Source organism: Cicer arietinum, chromosome 6 (assembly GCF_000331145.2).
Source record: "Cicer arietinum cultivar CDC Frontier isolate Library 1 chromosome 6, Cicar.CDCFrontier_v2.0, whole genome shotgun sequence".
Lineage (NCBI taxonomy): Eukaryota > Viridiplantae > Streptophyta > Magnoliopsida > Fabales > Fabaceae > Cicer > Cicer arietinum.
This window is the reverse complement of record NC_021165.2, coordinates 18,560,802-18,578,427: the sequence shown is the minus strand read 5'-3', so window position 1 is coordinate 18,578,427 and position 17,626 is coordinate 18,560,802. Positions and strand designations below refer to the sequence as shown.

Below are 17,626 nucleotides of genomic sequence, written 5' to 3'. Positions count from 1 at the left end.
TTTACCCAGTGAACATTATAGGTTATTTTAACTCAACAAATTAATGACTACAAGTTACCTAGTATTGTCAAAAGAAAAACTACGTTTAGATGAGACTGACAATATTGTCTTAGAAACAAAATGAAAAGTTTGGAATCAAGAGTACAAACAAAGAACTAATAAATGAAGTACTTGTACTAAATATACGTTTAATGTTTAGTTACAAGTACAAAAGTACTGAAAAAGAACTTTGTGTCTGAATATGAAGTACTAATAGAGAACTTGTATAACTGAGAATATGAAAAAGTTAAAGTAAAAAAAAAAAAAAAAAGCTAGAAAAAGCATATTTCTAATAGTAATTATACAAATTTATTTATTTATTTAGATTTATTTTGACAAAAATTTCTTAGATTTTGTTTATGTTTATATGCATGGTAGCTATACCAAACTCATACACTTTACGGTATGTAGTCAAAAGATTCAAGATGATTGTGTTGTAAATCTCATCTGTAATATCATTAGCCAACAATTCGTTTCACCGGAACCTTGCGACGTGATGATAAGGTTTCATTCAGATGTGCAATTTGAAGTAAGAGTTGGTTAATTTTCTGCACCAACAAAATTTGTTAAGGATAATGATCTGTGTAGGACATATTTTACAAAGTCTGGCGTGATTCAAAAGTTACTTTTAAATAAGCTATTTTCACTCATTAAATTAAAATGCTAATATCTTAACAGATATTTAAGAAAAAAAATACACTAGACATTTGATAATTTACAAAAATATTGTTTATCTTACCAATTCAAATAATGAAAATTATACTTACTTTTATATATCATAAGTTTTACAATGGATAAATTTATACAATTTTAATTTTTTTGTTTGAAAATTGCTAAATATTTTATAGTGGATTGTGAGTTTTTTAAATAATGTCAATTGGTGGCTCTACTTGATTTCTGTGCATAATTAGTACGATGTTGTGTATGGTGATAGTAATTCTCAAAATAAAAATGAAATATTAATATCTATCACATTTCCTTGAAGAATGTGATATGAGAGGTTATCGAGAATTGATATAATTTTGAAAATATGTGGAATGTTATAGTTCTTTTTTATATCCAAATGTTATTATTTCATTATTATCTTTTTTATTTACTCTTTCAAGTTTATAATTTTAATTTCCAACATACTTCATTTATTTGTTGGAATTGATGTGATCATTTCCACTAATTTTATATAAGACTTCAAAATTTTAGCAAAATTTATATAAATTTTAACTAACAAAAAAAGTATGTTAGGAAGTTCTATTAAAAGATGTGTCGCTCAAATTTTTCTTAAATATTGTCTCAGAAATTATATTAATTTATTAAAATTCAAATCACTAAATCTTAGATATAAAAATATTTTTTAAAAATTATCAAAAATATTTCATGAAACTTTATTTTTTTTATACTCGTAACAGCTACATAGAAGTGTATAAAATATAGTTAATTTAGTTAAATAAATAATTAATATATCGCATTAAAAATTATAATTAATCATATAATTAAATTAACCATGTTTTGAATACCAGTATAAATTTAAATTAAGATGAAAATGTATTAGAATTGAAAAATAATTTATTTTGAATTACAATTCCTATATTTGAACACCTTTAATTTTAATATTTGTTTTTCTTTTTATATATCCAATCCTACACAAACTTTTACCTTTAAAATATGTTATTATGTCGAAATAATAGAAGGGAAAAAGATGTTTATGGCATGTACTGACCTCATCTTTGTGTCTAAGAAGATAATTGTAACCATCCTCCTTCCGGCGACGGCTTTGAATCCCCATGTAAACCAACGATACCAACACCCCAGTCGCAGCTCCGGCTCCGGCCATGTACGTAATTGACCAAAACGCCCCACTACATATTGCACAGTTACGAACCTTGGAAGCAACCCTCATAATCTCCATTCTCATAGCCTCAAACCGCACCTTCAACAGCTTCCTCCCTTCATTGGCCCAATCTAACGGCTTTGTAGCCCGCGTTGGGGTCTCATCCTCCTCGTCACTAACGGAGTCTATTGTAGTTGGAACAATTTGTGTTGTACCTTCGTTGATAATTACTCTGTTCCATTCAGAGGATTCGAGACTTGGGTGTTGTTCGATTTGTTGCCACTCGTTAATTTCTTCCATGCTCTGCCTTTAGGTTCTTGCAAGCTACAACTACTTTTCAAATACACTAAGCATATATGTGCCAAATATCTTACTTGATAAAATTAAAATATCTATATCATATACGGAGTAATATCTTGTTTCAATTTGTATTTTTCCTTTTTGTTGAATGGCTTCAATTTTTGTGATATTTCGGTACCTTATATTTAAAGGATATGGTGGGCCAGAGATTTATTATCACATTTATTTGAAATTGAAATTGAAATTGAAATTGAAATTGAAAGTGAAAGTGAAAGTAAGTATCCCTCAAAGAGTGTGAGATTTTCCATCTCTTTCTCCATACCACATCCAAGAGGGATGCTCACAATTTGCCTTGCTTCGAAATGGTTGAAAATAGACAAAATCAAGTCTCTTTTCCATTGTTTAGTGTCTTCATCAATAAGACCACTCACTAAAGCCTTCTGAAGGAGAATCATCAAGGGGCCATGGTTAATTTGGAGAAAAGAGTTCAAATAGTAGCTCAACTTACTTGGTGAGTTAATTAAGATGTCTAGAATAAATTTTAAGTAAGAGTTCTAGAGTTTAAAATTCAGAAACTAAATATAAACGTTAATTTATTTACTTTAATTTTATCATATTTATAGATATTTTGTTATATTAATTTGATTTTTGTGAGCAAGGGCAATTCAAGGATCATAAAACCTAAGCTAAAGTTTTTGGCTTAAAATTTGGCGTCTATAAAAAGCATCAAACAATTCAATTCGTTATGAATTTATAAAAGGGTAGATTAATAGATGTTTACTTAGCTATATTGTTCAAGATAAATGCCCCATGCTTGTTCTAATTCAAGTCAGAACTTAAATGTAACAAAACTTTATTTTTATTTTTTATAAGTATTGTGTTATTATTTTTATTTAAAAAATGCATCACTTTAACACTTGCTTTAGACTTGCAAGCATGTTTGTTAAGTATTAGTTCTTAGTTTGTTTGCAGATTCATTTTTTTTAACAACATTAAATTTGTTTTATTTTTTTTATGTACTATAACAATTTGAAAAATTGAATATAGTTGAGTCAAAAAAACTAAGGGTGTCATCAAATGGGGACGTGGACGAGAACTTATTCCCTGCGATTCAAAATGCTACTCACTCCATCCTTATTTTCCATTCCTACCGCCTAAAATGGAGGCAATAATACATTAAGTAAATAGACAAATTAGTCGTTGAAATTGTAAGTGTCGGTCAAATTAGTCTCTCAATTTTGTAAGATGACAAATTCATCATGAAATTGTAAAATATCAATCAAAATAGTCTATATTTTAACTTTTATTGCTAAAGATTATGTTTTGATATGTTAATTAAATATTTGACCTCTTCATGTATATCTCATGTCAATGTCATCACAATGAACTAATTTTTTTAATGAAACTTAAATTTTTATGGACTAATTTGTCTATAATTAGTCCATACAAAATTACAATTACTCACAAATTTATCAACAAATTGTCCGTACTCTATCGTTGAGATGACAAAATTTTATCAACAAATTTATCATTGAGAAGATGACATTGGTGTATGATCAACATGAATAAGTCATATATTCAATTACACTGTCACATCGAAATATCTAATGATAAAATTTTACAGAAGAACTATTTTGATTAATATTTTACAATTTTAGAGATGTATTTGTCGATTTACAAAATTCAAAAACTAATTTAACTTAGAGACTAATTTGCTTATTTATTCTGGTATGTCATGTGTGAATTGTGGCACACCAAGTTGTGTCCTTTTGATATAAAATAATAATAAAAAATGGAATTAAATAAATTTTTACAAAATTTAATTATTTTATTTTTAGTATTTATATAAAAAAATTAATCTTTAGTCTTAAAAATTTCTCAATTTTACTTATATTCAAATTTTTAAACCATCTTTTTCGTGCATATTTAGGACAACATTAGCGTATCTCATACAAAAGTTTAGATTTTTTTAATAAATAATAAGTATGAATTTTTAAGTTTTATGACACTTTAAAACTCATATTTAATTAATCTATTTTTTAAAAAAAATTAAATTTTTACGAGAAGAACTATTATAATATTATATAATATCAATAATTTATTTATTCACCAATAATTAATTGATATTATTCTTTCATTCCTTATAATAAACTGTTTCCTTTTTAGAGGAATCAAATCCAATTTTGAGTCTCTCTAACCAGTCTCTAATCCTTTGGAGACACCGGTAACAAAGATTGAAATGCATTTGCAAAGCAGCATCTGCGTTAGGAGTATAATTTTTGACTTGTAGTGAAAATGGAGGCGACGAAACATATACCAGTACATTCTTGGCAAAAATATAAAAAAAATGCATCGAGTTTAAAAAATAGTCAACTTTATATTTGCACTTAACAACAGTTAAAATCATGATATGTCGACGACTGCGATACGTACCTGGCCGTCGCGCTGGCGCGGTCCAGGTCAATTCTTGTTAATAATTTTTCCTTTCACTTTCAAAATTCAACCTGAACCAATTGTTAAATGACACGAGTAACAAAAAGCGTAGATGTCAAAGTTCATTATTTGTGTATGAGGCCACAGTTCTTATCAGCAAACGACACTTGTAAACCATCCATCGACCAATTCACAACTCTCCCTACTTAAAATAATCGATTTCAACGCGTCTTCAACACTGTACACTTCATTCATTCATTCTACATCAAATAATCTAGTTAAGTTATTCTCCGTTAATTTTGGGGTCTAACATTTTTCTGCTCATGTTTTTTATTGGATCGAAGAAGACCTATAGTTTTTGTGTTGGGATTTATTTCTCAAAAAATGATTGTATCTGCTCTTTTGACATCTGTTGGAATTAACACTGCTCTATGTGTTTTGTTCTTCACATTTTACTCCATATTGAGGAAACAACCTAGCAACTATAAAGTTTATATTCCACGATTGCTAGCTCAAGGAGCTTCGCTAACAACACCTTTCAATTTGAAAAAACTTATACCTTCCCCAGATTGGATTGCAAAAGCTTGGAGCCTTTCTGAGGAGGATCTTTTTTCATTGTCAGGATTAGATGCTCTTGTCTTTATGCGTCTCATAACCTTTAGGTACTTTCTTTCCCTCTTTCTTAAAGATTCAAAAGGGTAAAAAAGTGATACCACACACACCGGTGATAACTTGAGAAAATGAAACAACAATCTCAAAGGATGTTTAATCACCAAGTTTGACCAAGTGTATCTACATCTCTCACTATACAGTACGTGTAGTACCTTTGTATTATAGTTTCAAACTTATGATTTATCTAGTACAACTTGTATTTCTCACTTTTTCGTGCAACTGTTGACTTATCGGTAACTATGAGCCATACCCAAAGCCAAATTAATCACATGTATTGGTAGCACATCGATGTTGGACAACAAAGAAGATCGATAAAGCCTTTTTACTTTGTAAATATAGTGTTATCATTTTTAAAATGGGTGTTCATTTTATCTTGACGAGAGATTCTTAAAATAAACTATTGTTATGAAGAGGAGATAAAATGTTTGTTAATAAAGATGCATTTCCAGAAATATTGAAAATAATTTTTTGATATTTTCATTGTTTATAAAAATGTAGATAATTGTTCAATTCAATAGTCTCTTACCTCTTGGTTAACAAACAAAAATAACACAGATTTTAAGAAATGAAAAGAGAATGTTTTCACAAACCAGTATTGAAGAGAAGCTCTTATTTAGACTGAATTGTGTTATTTCTTGAATGTGTGCAGTTTGAAAATATTTACTTTTGCTGGTGTTATTGGGATCTTTGTGCTTCTTCCAGTGAACTGCTGGGGAAATCACCTAGAAGAGGTTGACATTGTTGACTTTGCTGCTAACTCTTTAGATGTGTTCACCATATCAAATGTAAACAGTGGCTCTAACTGGTGAATACTTTCTCACTCTCAACATTTTTTGTTTTAATATGCATTGCTCAGAATGGAAATGTTCTTATTTTTCATGATTTTTGTTTCAGGTTGTGGGTCCATTTCATTGCTGTATATTTTGTATCTGGATTCACATGCTTACAACTTCATCATGTAAGTACTCACATCACACTCCAAGCTTATGGATTACCAATTTTGATTTGCTCACCTACACTCCATAGTATTGAACTGATGAGTATTTAATATAGAGATACATTTATATATTCTATATCTATACTATACTAATTAATAATTATCAACATTCAGAACAGGATTTACCTTTTTAAGGGGTTTCCTTTGTTGCTTTTCTTAATTTGCTTTATTTACCATACAATTGTTAACAATTGAAGCTACATATACATAACTCAAACTTATTTGAATCCTTCAGGAATATAAATACATAGCGTCCAAAAGAATATCTTATTTTTATTCATCCAAGCCTCAGCCACACCAGTTCACCATTTTAGTTCACAGTATTCCTTCTTCCTCAAGTTGCAGTATCAGTGACAGTGTGGAGAGCTTCTTTAGAGAGTTATACCCATCAACATATCTATCACATGTGGTTATTCGCCGTACAAATAAAATTCAAACTCTCCTGGTAAATAACATTCTGTACAATTTTAATCACTTTTCTTGTTCTATAAATTTGTCTCTGTATTTAAAATTGCCGTGGAATTTGTAGTCTTCTAAAGCGATGCTGATATGTTTATTCATTTTACTTTTAACTGCTATATGTGAGCATTGTCATATATCATTTGTGGTTGAGAAATAAAACAATTTGGAACTTTATGTGGATAACTTAATATGCTATGAATCCCCTCTCATCTAAACTATGGAGTTTTGGCCCTCTGAAATGGTGTTCTTCTGAAGAATCCTCATCAACCACAATGAGTTAAATTTGCAGATGTTGGAATGTTGTATAAAGTAGTTGTAAAGTTAAACTACTGTGCTATAGGTTTTAGGCAGTAGTCGTATTCACCATTAAATGAGTTATATATTAGTCTAGTTCTGTAGTTCACCTGCATAAATTATTAATGTTGGGTGGTACAGAGCCAACAAGAGAGTAAACTCAACATCACAGTGATATAAATGATTGTTCCTACAGGGAACTTCCTTACAACAGTTTTAATGACCAAAATCTTTAGTCTATATTGTTATTCTATTCATTCCTTAAGCGTCATTTGTTAAAATTCCTTAACTCAAATGTTGTTGATTAAATTCATTACTTTGGATTAATGTATTTCTATTTTATTTTGATATTTATGCAACTCATTTCCCCGTCTTTCTTTTAAATCTAGAGTAAGGCAAAGAATTTGTATAAAAGGATTGGTCAATTACGTTCAGATCCTACTCGAAAGTACAAGAATGTTGATCTTTGTGGACTTTTTGGATCTAAAGATGATCGTATAGATCATTATGGAAAGAAGTTGGAGGACATCGAGCAGAATGTGAGATTGAAGCAATCAGAGGCTTCATTGATAGGAGAAGTATGTTGTAATTTATATGCTTTCTTTATTTTTCCTTCCAAATGAAGAGATTTCATAACTATCTCAGTCTTGTTCAATGTTCAAGGAGGCTCGAGCGGCTTTTGTGTTCTTCAAGTCCCGTTATGGCGCTGCAAGTGCTTTCCATTTGCAACCATCAAGCAATCCAACACAGTGGATTACTGAGCCAGCTCCACAACCTCATGACGTTTACTGGCCTTTCTTTTCTGAATCGTTCATGCGACAATGGATTTCTAAGTTGGTGGTTATAGTTGTGTATATTCTTTTCACAATTTTGTTCCTTATACCGGTTTTAATCGTACAAGGGCTTACCAATCTGGAACAATTGGAAATTTTGTTTCCCTTCTTGACAAGTATTCTATCTGTGTAAGTAAAAGTTGTGTTTTTTTACCAATCAATTGATCACCCTTCTTGCTTTCTCTATATTGATAGTGCTATTTCCCATAAAAAAAAATATTGCTAGTGCTATTCTTCTTTCTTTTATTCCCTCTCTTTATATCAATAGTGTTAGTCAAATTCATTCTAAGCTTCTAGCTATCTTTTTTATGACATGTGAATATGTGATGTTATGTCTTCTTAATTAGGAAGGGGTGTCTCTAGATTTACCTTTATGTTTTGGCGTTGAATCTGTTGATAAAAAACTCTGAACTTTGTCTAAATCTGCCTGCAGAAAATTTGTTACTCAAATAATTACAGGATATCTTCCCAGTCTTATTCTTCAGTTGTCTCTGAAGATGGCACCTCCTGTTATGTGGTTTCTTTCCACCATTCAAGGATACATCTCACACAGTGATATAGAAATGAGTGCATCTAAAAAAGTACTGTGGTTCACAATATGGAATGTTTTTTTTGCAACTGTGTTTTCTGGGTCAGTTTTTTATCAGCTGTATGTCATCCTTGATCTGAGGGAAATTACTTGGAAACTGGCAGTTTCAGTTCCAGCGCAGGTAAGACTCCTTTATGTCATTTAAACTTCCCTGAAAATAATACTGACAATATTCTCATTATTATAACATTTACTCATACTACCTATCATTTTAAGCATGACATGATATTCAAGTCTAAAACTGCATACCAAATGACCAATTTATAATGATACAATCTTCTATTTCCATGTTTTCTTTAATGAAAGTCATTTTGATTTCACTGTAGGCATCATTTTTCATCACTTATGTTGCCACAACAGGATGGACAAGCGTGTCATCAGAACTATTTCAGATAATTCCTTTCATTTGCAGTTTGATAAAAAGGCCCTTCACCAGACCAGAAGAGGAATTTGAAGCTCCGTCTCTTGCTTACCACAGAGATGTTCCAAGGATCCTTTTCTTTGGACTTCTTGGTATTACATATTTCTTCTTAGCTCCGCTAATTTTACCATTCCTCTTGGTCTATCTCTGTCTTGCATACATTATTTATCGAAACCAGGTCAGATTTCTTTGTATGTTTGTTAGTTTTGAAAATGTGAGGCTCTGGAAAACTGGTTATTACGTGACTTGCACTGATCCACTGCTTTTGTATTATGCAGTTCATAAATGTATATGCACCAAAGTATGAAACTGCAGGGAGATTCTGGCCTATAGTCCACGATTCAATGATATTTTCTCTAGTACTTATGCAAATGATCGCAGCAGGAAGTTTTGCATTAAAAAAAATTTCTCCAGCTTCAACTTGGATGTTTCCTCTACCAGTGCTCACTCTTCTCTTTAATTATTACTGCCGAAAACGATTCTTGCCAATATTTACTGCATACTCCGGAGAGGTAAGGTTTCCACTGACCGTGATTGTCTTGGTATCTCTGAAAGAACATTAAGCTGTCACATCTCTGATTTGACTTGTGTTTGTGTTTCCAGAGTTTAATAAAGAAGGATATGGAAGACCAAAAGGATAATGCTTCAATGGCTGAATTTTACAACAAATTGCTAACTGCATATAAAGACCCTGCTTTGTTTCCAATTCAACACGCATCGAGGGATGATAGTCTTGCTAGTCCCCTTTTATCTTAAGCTCAATATCAAGTGATCACAATATTCTACCGTATAAATCCTATCCTGTTGGCTGTTTCATACTATCGTGTATGTGATTTCAGATTCCTTCCTTTTTGAAGAAACAATGTAGTACAGAAGCCAGAAGGTGTGCCATCATGTGCAGAAGCCGTATACGTTCCAATTGCTTTACTCTTAAATCAACCAAGTGTATGTTTGGATTAGTAGTGAGTTTTGCAAAATCACGTGCCACTCTGTCTTTGGTAAAAGTTACACTTTTGAGTTTCAACAAAATTACGATGCCAACGTGATTTGTCAAACTCATCCCAATTCGAAACATGCACCAAGTCATTTGTGTATATATTTTTAGTGTGATAAGTCAAAGTATATTATCCATAGAGATTAGAGTGCATAGTTACCACGTTTAGAATATGCAACAACTAAGTCATTAGGATTTAGACTATAGTGGAGAAAGCTCTGCATTGTTTGTAATGGTAGAAACTATACATGGCAAACAATTTTGGTATAGGATAGCAAATACAACAATGATTTTATTCTTTGTGAGATGTTGTAACTAGAATTCACAGTTCACTTTCACTACAAACGATCGTGTTATTGAATTAAATTATAGTTATATACTTATATTATGTGCATGCATGTATATATTAATAAAACAGATTAATTATAGTTGATTATAATAATAATAATAAAACAGATTAATTATAGTTGATTATATAATTACCTATCAATTGACGGCTTGATTGACATAAAGCACCGCCCAAGTACAATACCATAGTAAGGTGCCTTGACATCAATCTTAGTATGGGTTATTAACTCTTCTAGTTCTCTCCCTTAATGCTTTACTGGTAGATATTATCTATGATGATCATTAGTCATTAATGTTGATGATAGTGCAGTAATCAAACCTATAATTAGAGGTATTAGTATGGGTTTTTTTTTTTTTAATTTTCTTTTCAATTTTTAATTTTTTATAATCTCGAAGGAGCTCCATTTCAAATAAATTTGATGATTTTTGTAAAAGGATTCTAGTGATAGTTTAGAAAGACTACACAAACAAAATGAACCGTGCCAAAACAGAGAATATTGGGGACAAGTTGGGCTGCCCTTGTCACTTCTTTTAGTGTTTTCTCTGGATACATTTTAATTATGCAATAACTTAAATAACCTATCTCACAAGGGAAACCATACTTTGACACAAAGGGTTATTTGGTTTTGGTTTCTATTTTATTTTCTTGATTTAATTATGAATTGCAAAACTATCCTATATTTTCATTCTATTTTCTTTTTCAGTATATTGATATGCAAAACATAAAACTAAATGGTAGCTTAAATTGGTTAATGTATTTCAGTTAAAATTGAATCTAACGAGAATATTTGAATTTGATCTTTAATTGAAATGAGCAATAGTTAAGAAGGATACTTTGATAAAATAATTATTTTTTCTTTTATTTATAATCATTTCTTAATATGCGTATACGAGCAAAAGTGATATTCATTGTGACACCGAAAGAGTATATAACAACAAAGTGTAAGATAATGCGCAAATATAGATAAATGTTACGGTAGATCATTTCAATAGGTCCATTGAAGACCAATGCTTAAAAGTCACTCGAAACTTTAATGACAATTGAAAATTTTTTTTGATAGTTTAAGTTAATGGTTGTCTTGATCTTTATGTTGAAATAATGACTTCATTAATATCAGTTTAATATAAATAAGAAGAAATGTAACCTGTAAAATTCAACTCTTTATTCAACATCAATCAAATTGTCTTGACTATAAAGACAAGAAAATTATTAACTCATACTTTTAATATGCGTCAATAATCGTAATTATAATTTCGGTTGGCTTTTAAGCATTAGTGCACGAAAGAATTTATTGGAAGTATATTACTATCTTTTTACACTTATGCATTATTCTACATAAAGAGTGCTCTCGGCAGAGGTCGGTGTAAAAGCATAACAATGGTAAAATGTAATATTTTTCTATTATGGTCGATAAGGGTGATTTCTACAAGGTTTGTGACACTGACAAGTGGTTTTCATATGCCGGAAAGTAATATAAATTTACTTATCATCCAAGGAAAATCCAGTCAAAATCATTGGACAAGAACTCTAATGAAAAAATGGATTCCATGCCGTCAAAAAGTAACTATTGATTGATAACAATCTAATAGTTGATACCGATTGGTCAAATTTATAATACTAGTCTTTCGATCTTGCACGAATGGCAGTGATTCAACTGACTGTGTGAATACATGAGATTGCAATCTTAGACAATCTAGATCCTATCTTAACCATTAAACGAATCCAATCATAGTGCATCTGTGATGCAACTTCAGTTATTCAAGAGCAAGACAATACAAAAAAAGGACATTTCCTCCTCGAGATCTCCACTAAAATGAAAGGGAAGTTCTGGACTGTTCTGAAGTTTGTTTATTAAGGAAAAAAAATACAGGATTAGATGCTCCTAAATATCTCACTCTCAACTAAAGAGCTTCTACTAACCAATCATATAAATGTGAAAGCTCTTCCATGCAGCAACGCAATGCACCCAAAGGAAAACCACACCTTTTGAAAAGAAAAATGGTTAACAAGAGAAAAAGAAGAGAATGTGAAGAAGGGGAAAAGAACAATGAAGAAGCAAATACTGAATGGAAACATATAAGGGAAGAGGCAGCATCAGTAACAGCTGCTCTACTTCGAGTACGAAGAGCAAGAAAGCGTTACATTGGGGTGAGGCAAAGACCTTCAGGGAGATGGGTGGCTGAGATCAAAGACACTATACAGAACATAAGACTATGGTTGGGGACTTATGACACTGGTGAAGAGGCTGCTAGAGCTTACGATGAGGCTGCACGTTTGCTTCGCGGCGCGAACACGCGCACAAATTTCTTTCTTTGTCAATCTTCTCATTATGTTCCTGCTCTTCCTCCAAAGATTTCCAAACTCCTGTTTCTTAGGCTCAAAGCCAGAAACATTGCATCTTCTTGTATTCCGACTAACCACTATGATGAGCAAGAAATGAAAGAAGAACCGGAACACCATTTTTTTCACCAAATAGAAGAAAATTTTCTCGAAAGTTATGCTACTGCTAGTTATGGTTCTTCTGCTGTAACTACTTTTGACTGTACTAGTGGGACTAATGAGGAAAATTTTAACCAAGAGGGAAGCATAGAGGATTTCGGATTGGGGTATCATTGTGCTACTGTTAACAGTGCCGAAGATGGTGGAAACAACCAGATTGTGGGGTGTCATGGAGAATTTGAAAACTGTGATGTTGGACTCATTGACTTCCAGTTTCTGGATACTGTTGGATCATTAAGTCACTCTTACTCTTCTTCTCCGTTCGAAATAGCACAGGAGATGGTGGGGCCAATCGCGGAAGAGAAATTCGATGTGAATGATTCACTGTTACTTAGAGAAACTTTTAGAATGAAGTATGAACGTAAATTCTCAGCTTGTCTTTACACCTTGGTTGGGGTGTCTGAGTGTTTGAGGCTACAAGTTGGACCAGAAAATGGAAATCAATTATAATTTTTTTGAGAATGGGGACTATGAACTATCCATTACCCTAATAACAATACCACATAATGGGAATAAAATGAAGAGGCATATCCAATGGAAAGGTTTAGACTTATTAACAGGAAGAACAGAATCTTCTTCCATTCATTTGGAGTTATATTCCTGATTTTTATTCTGCTAAGCCAGAAAATAAAATTGAAATAGCATAGATTATTCTTTATAAATAACGGATTGCATGTTAGCCCTATTCTTAAATTTCAATATATATATAAAGATAATGTAGTATCTCTATATGGACATGATTGTTAGTTTTCTATCCTATAAATTCTTAAACGCTTTCCTCTAGATGTTACAATATCACTTTTCTGTAATACTTAATTTGATATATAAAAGAACCTTTCAAGACTAGAGCCCATCGACGTTTGCTGCGGATTAGAGCTTGTCCATGTTCAGTTGAGTGAAAGTGCTCAAATTGGAGAACATTAGATCAATTCAACTGTGCTTGATCAATAGTTATGGTAGGTAGGTAGGTACAGAGGACACATAGCTTTCTATCCTTCGAGCTTTAGCGGGTAGATCTTGAAGAGAGATCCATTCCAGTGGTACAGCAGTTTTCGACCCGATGGAAGTACTCAACCAATAGGGTACAGAAGCAAACAATTAAATTGCCGATGAACTAGTTCAATCTTAAAGTTCATCATGGAGACGTTTGGATATACAATTTAATTAAATATTATCTAATAAACATTTATCATGTAAGAACTTATATGTTATAACCTCATCCAACCAAGAAGTGAAGAAAACAAAATATTTGGCAGTTAAACAAATACAAGCATCCATACAGAAGATAGAACTAGAAGGAATGGAGACATACAGAAAAATCGTTCCGTGCAAAAGGAGGCAAAATCAGAATGCAAATCCATTAGACAGTAAGTTTCATATAGATCTCTTTTGATGCAAACCAGCTCCTACTTTTTAAGAATCCAATTTGTGCACACTGATAACAGATAAACTTATTGGCATTTAAGCTAGAGAACAAACTTTTAAACATCACTGTAAGCACTAATCTCTAGTAGGCCGAATGGTAATTACCATTATAAGACCTCATTGAAGCTTGTGGCATGCCCTAGCATCGGAAGACATCTAATAGTCCATAGCATTTATTTGAAATGAGCATGTTAGTCTAAAGATTTAACAGTTGGTCATTAATGTTTGAAATTAAAGTTAAAAATAAAATCTCCAGAGGTTACCCTACACACAATTATGATAGAAGCTTTAAAAGCACTGCAAGTAACTGTAATATAACTCACATAGGAACAATAAATTTGTGCTTTGATTCAAATTAACTTCTTCCGTTTGTTTACAAAAGTATTACCTTTGCCACTGTCATAACAAGAAACTAAAAACATCAATTACTCTGCTTTTAAGTTTTTCCGTGTTTGTAAACTAACTAAAAGAAGCAATTTCCATGTATTGAGAGCTATCTCGTTCTCATCAAGGCGAAAGCCATCCACTCCATATATGTGCTGTATCCAACATTCTAATGTTCTGAAGAAGTATCGATGCAAGGTTTCTCAATGGCAACACAATTTGCAGGGAACAATCTTTACCATTTCATCTTCATCTTATTAATTCAATTGATATAATCAATATCCTGTGTGAAATGTCATTGAATACCCATTGTTTCAGCAGAAATGGCCATAGTTTCTAAAATCGAGCTGCCTTCGCCATTTGAGTTCTCCACACTGAAAGATCTACAACTGAAATAGAAAACTGCACTCATCATAGAATCTATAAGCACCACAAACGAATACATTATCACCAAGAGCGGCCCTTCCCACATTCTCGAAGATCCGTCACCATAACTCAGTGTCTTCACTCTATGCTCAAACAACCCCTCAACAAACGCCATTCCTATTGTCGATCCAAGATATATTAGCAGACCCACCTGAGTCTGACCCTTGATTAAAATACTAGACTGAAGCATCGCCTGTGCTCCCGAAACATCCTCAAGCACCGAGATCACCAAAGCAATGTTGCAAATGATTATAGCATTGGCAAATATAACAGAGAAAACTAACCCAACCATCAATGCAGCATACACAACAACATTAGGAGAAAACCCAAGAACAGCCAATGCACTGCAGAACGCAACAAGGAAAACACAGAACATAGTGATGCAACCAACAACTATAGTACAAGCCCACATATACGTAGAAAGTATCTTCCTCCAAAACTTAGAAACAATCACACAAAACTTGGAAGAATCAAACTTCTTTCTTGAATAAGTACAATCAACAGAATACACCACTGCAGTTTTAGACAATAACAACAATGTTGCATACAAGGGAAAACACATAGCAGAAGCGGTTACGGTCTCGGCAAATCGCTGACAAGATTGTTTGATCATAGGTCTCAAAGGGAGACCACTAGTTTCAGCAACCAACATAAGCCTAATAGTTAAATTCTTCACAATAGACTCATCCACTAACACATTAGACAAAAGAACAGCAGAAACAGGACAAATAAGCAAAACAGTGATAATCATGAAACCCCATGAATTAAACCTAAGAATCCTTATGGTTTCTCTGAGAATATCCAAAGCATTCATTGATTGAATTCCGTAATTGTGATCATCACCATAACGAACGATATCAGAAAGTTGCAATTCTAAAGCTTGTCGTAAACGTATTTCATCTGATCCCTCTTTTTTCAAATGATCAGACCTAATCCTAGGAGAACAACCTCCACTAGAAATCTCCATTTTCAATTAAAAAAACAATCTAACCAAAAAAGGAAGAAAAAAAAATCGATTATATAATTGGAAATGAATATTTACTCAAAATTGAACGTGGAACACAAGATCTGAAACAGGTTGATTAAGCTAACAAGACGTGAATCATGACGTGGGTTGGTTCCAAAACGGGATTTTGTTGTCGGTAATGGACGTTAGACAAAAATTGAAGAAAGAAATTGATGCGATACAGTGACAGGCAAATTGGGTGTAGAGAGAATAGAATTTGAAAAAAAGAGCAACAGCATTGAAGATGAAGTGTGAGAATGTTTGGGAGAATTCGAAGAAGAAAGGAATTTGTAGGAAGGGAGAAATAACTCAGATTTGCATTGCACTCTGGAACTGGAGCTGTCTACAGCTCAAGATCAAGAATCATTTTCACTTTTTTTACACAATTTTTTTATAAAATAGTAATATTATTTTTATTAGTAAATAGCAATAATAACTTTAAATTGCCTAAAAAAGAGTAATAATACATTTCATTCATATTTTTCCCTATCTGTAAATTAATAGTCTTTTTACAAAATATATGAACATTTTCCCCAATCTCTTCATCTCTTGGAAGTTTTTGGATTATTATTATTATTATTATTTGGGTATTTGACTGTGCGCTTTTTTTATTTTTTATTTTTTTATATTTTATAAATTTAGTTTAAGTTGTTTATGTGTTTGATATATTCTCATACAATTACTAATAACTTTCTAGGATTTGTGATATGTAATGACATATATTTATTGATCAAGTATATATAAATATAAAACTATTTATCTGACCAAATACATTATAACCCATTATTTATCTCTTATCCTTGTGGGTTAATCAATCTATTATAGTTTTTTTTTTTTTTATTATGGAGTAAAATTATTTTATTTTGATAATAAATTTTTATTATCCTCATCACTGCAAAAATTGTTGTGGTTCATGAACAATTATTATTGTATGCTCTTTGACTGTTTTCAAAATATTAGGAAAAAAATACATGTGATTTCCATTTTGCTTTTTATTTCTTTGACTGTTTTCAAAATATTAAGAAAAAAACACATGTGATTCTATTTTGCTTTTTTTAAGAAATATTGAAAATCAATTGTGGTTATTAAAGGAAAAAGTTCTAGACAGAAAAACCATACTAAAAAAGGTATTATTGCCATTATATATAATTATAGATTATTATTTTTTTTGGTAAAATAGTTATAGATTATTATTATTATCATAAATTATTTTAAAAAATTCAAATATAACAACAATAAAACCATTTAGAAACTATGAATATATTATTTTTTGAATTTAAGTCAAATATTTTAAATATTTTTATATTTTCAATTAATTAAAATTGTTAAATCATTAATTATATTTAACTTTTATTTGAATACTTCAAGTTCATTTGATTTGCAAAAGAGGTAGTGAACGTGATAAAACAAACATTCTGTACTATACGATATTTAATGAATAATTGATAGCACAAATAAAATCATGTAAAATTTACTATAATATACTTTATTATGTGTAAGTTTTTATTTGAGAGGGGAGAGATAATAGCATGATAGATAAAAGAGAGAGAATGAGAGAAATAGATGAATTAAAAGAGTAAAAGTGAGATAAAAGAGAGAGAATGAGAGAAATAGATGAATTACTAGAGTAAAAGTAAGAGATGGATAAATAGATAAAAAAAAAATAGAATAGGGAAAG

General features: G+C 31.3%; 4 protein-coding genes across 5 annotated transcripts; 2 read left to right on the top strand and 2 right to left on the bottom strand.

The window, feature by feature from the left end:
• On the bottom strand, positions 1-2,320 carry LOC101491757 (uncharacterized). The gene is made up of 2 exons (XM_004516514.4): positions 1,754-2,320; positions 1-587 (listed from the first exon to the last, which is right to left on the bottom strand). The coding sequence occupies exons 1-2, from the start codon at positions 2,162-2,164 to the stop codon at positions 498-500; spliced, it is 501 nt and encodes a 166-aa protein (XP_004516571.1). The 5' UTR covers positions 2,165-2,320; the 3' UTR covers positions 1-497.
• Positions 2,321-4,764: 2,444 nt separating this feature from the next.
• On the top strand, positions 4,765-10,242 carry LOC101492082 (CSC1-like protein At1g69450). 2 transcript variants are annotated; one of them, XM_073370280.1, is made up of 10 exons: positions 4,768-5,259; positions 5,919-6,074; positions 6,164-6,227; positions 6,502-6,711; positions 7,412-7,600; positions 7,668-7,984; positions 8,289-8,565; positions 8,771-9,043; positions 9,144-9,377; positions 9,469-10,242. In XM_073370280.1, the coding sequence occupies exons 1-10, from the start codon at positions 4,982-4,984 to the stop codon at positions 9,619-9,621; spliced, it is 2,151 nt and encodes a 716-aa protein (XP_073226381.1). In that variant the 5' UTR covers positions 4,768-4,981; the 3' UTR covers positions 9,622-10,242. The 2 variants fall into 2 exon arrangements, with proteins under 2 accessions (XP_073226382.1, XP_073226381.1); XM_073370281.1 differs by lacking the exon at positions 9,469-10,242 and having other exon boundaries at positions 4,765-5,259; positions 8,771-8,957; positions 9,144-9,320.
• Positions 10,243-12,206: 1,964 nt separating this feature from the next.
• LOC101493417 (ethylene-responsive transcription factor ERN1-like) lies at positions 12,207-13,157 on the top strand. Its single transcript, XM_004516519.3, has one exon. The coding sequence runs from the start codon at positions 12,207-12,209 to the stop codon at positions 13,155-13,157; it is 951 nt and encodes a 316-aa protein (XP_004516576.3).
• Positions 13,158-14,458: 1,301 nt separating this feature from the next.
• LOC101492424 (uncharacterized) lies at positions 14,459-16,324 on the bottom strand. The gene has a single exon (XM_004516516.4). It carries the CDS (start codon positions 15,907-15,909, stop codon positions 14,812-14,814), a length of 1,098 nt encoding a protein of 365 aa, XP_004516573.1. The 5' UTR covers positions 15,910-16,324; the 3' UTR covers positions 14,459-14,811.
• Positions 16,325-17,626: the final 1,302 nt, after the last annotated feature.

Coding starts and splice junctions, on each gene's coding strand:
- LOC101491757 (XM_004516514.4), bottom strand. CDS start 2,164: ATGGAAGAAATTAACGAGTGGCAACAAATCGAACAACACCCAAGTCTC. Junction 588..1,753: donor TTCTTAGACACAAAGATGAG/GTCAGTACATGC, acceptor TTGTTGGTGCAG/AAAATTAACCAACTCTTACT.
- LOC101492082 (XM_073370280.1), top strand. CDS start 4,982: ATGATTGTATCTGCTCTTTTGACATCTGTTGGAATTAACACTGCTCTA. Junction 7,985..8,288: donor TTGACAAGTATTCTATCTGT/GTAAGTAAAAGT, acceptor ATCTGCCTGCAG/AAAATTTGTTACTCAAATAA. Junction 9,044..9,143: donor ACATTATTTATCGAAACCAG/GTCAGATTTCTT, acceptor TGTATTATGCAG/TTCATAAATGTATATGCACC.
- LOC101493417 (XM_004516519.3), top strand. CDS start 12,207: ATGGTTAACAAGAGAAAAAGAAGAGAATGTGAAGAAGGGGAAAAGAAC.
- LOC101492424 (XM_004516516.4), bottom strand. CDS start 15,909: ATGGAGATTTCTAGTGGAGGTTGTTCTCCTAGGATTAGGTCTGATCAT.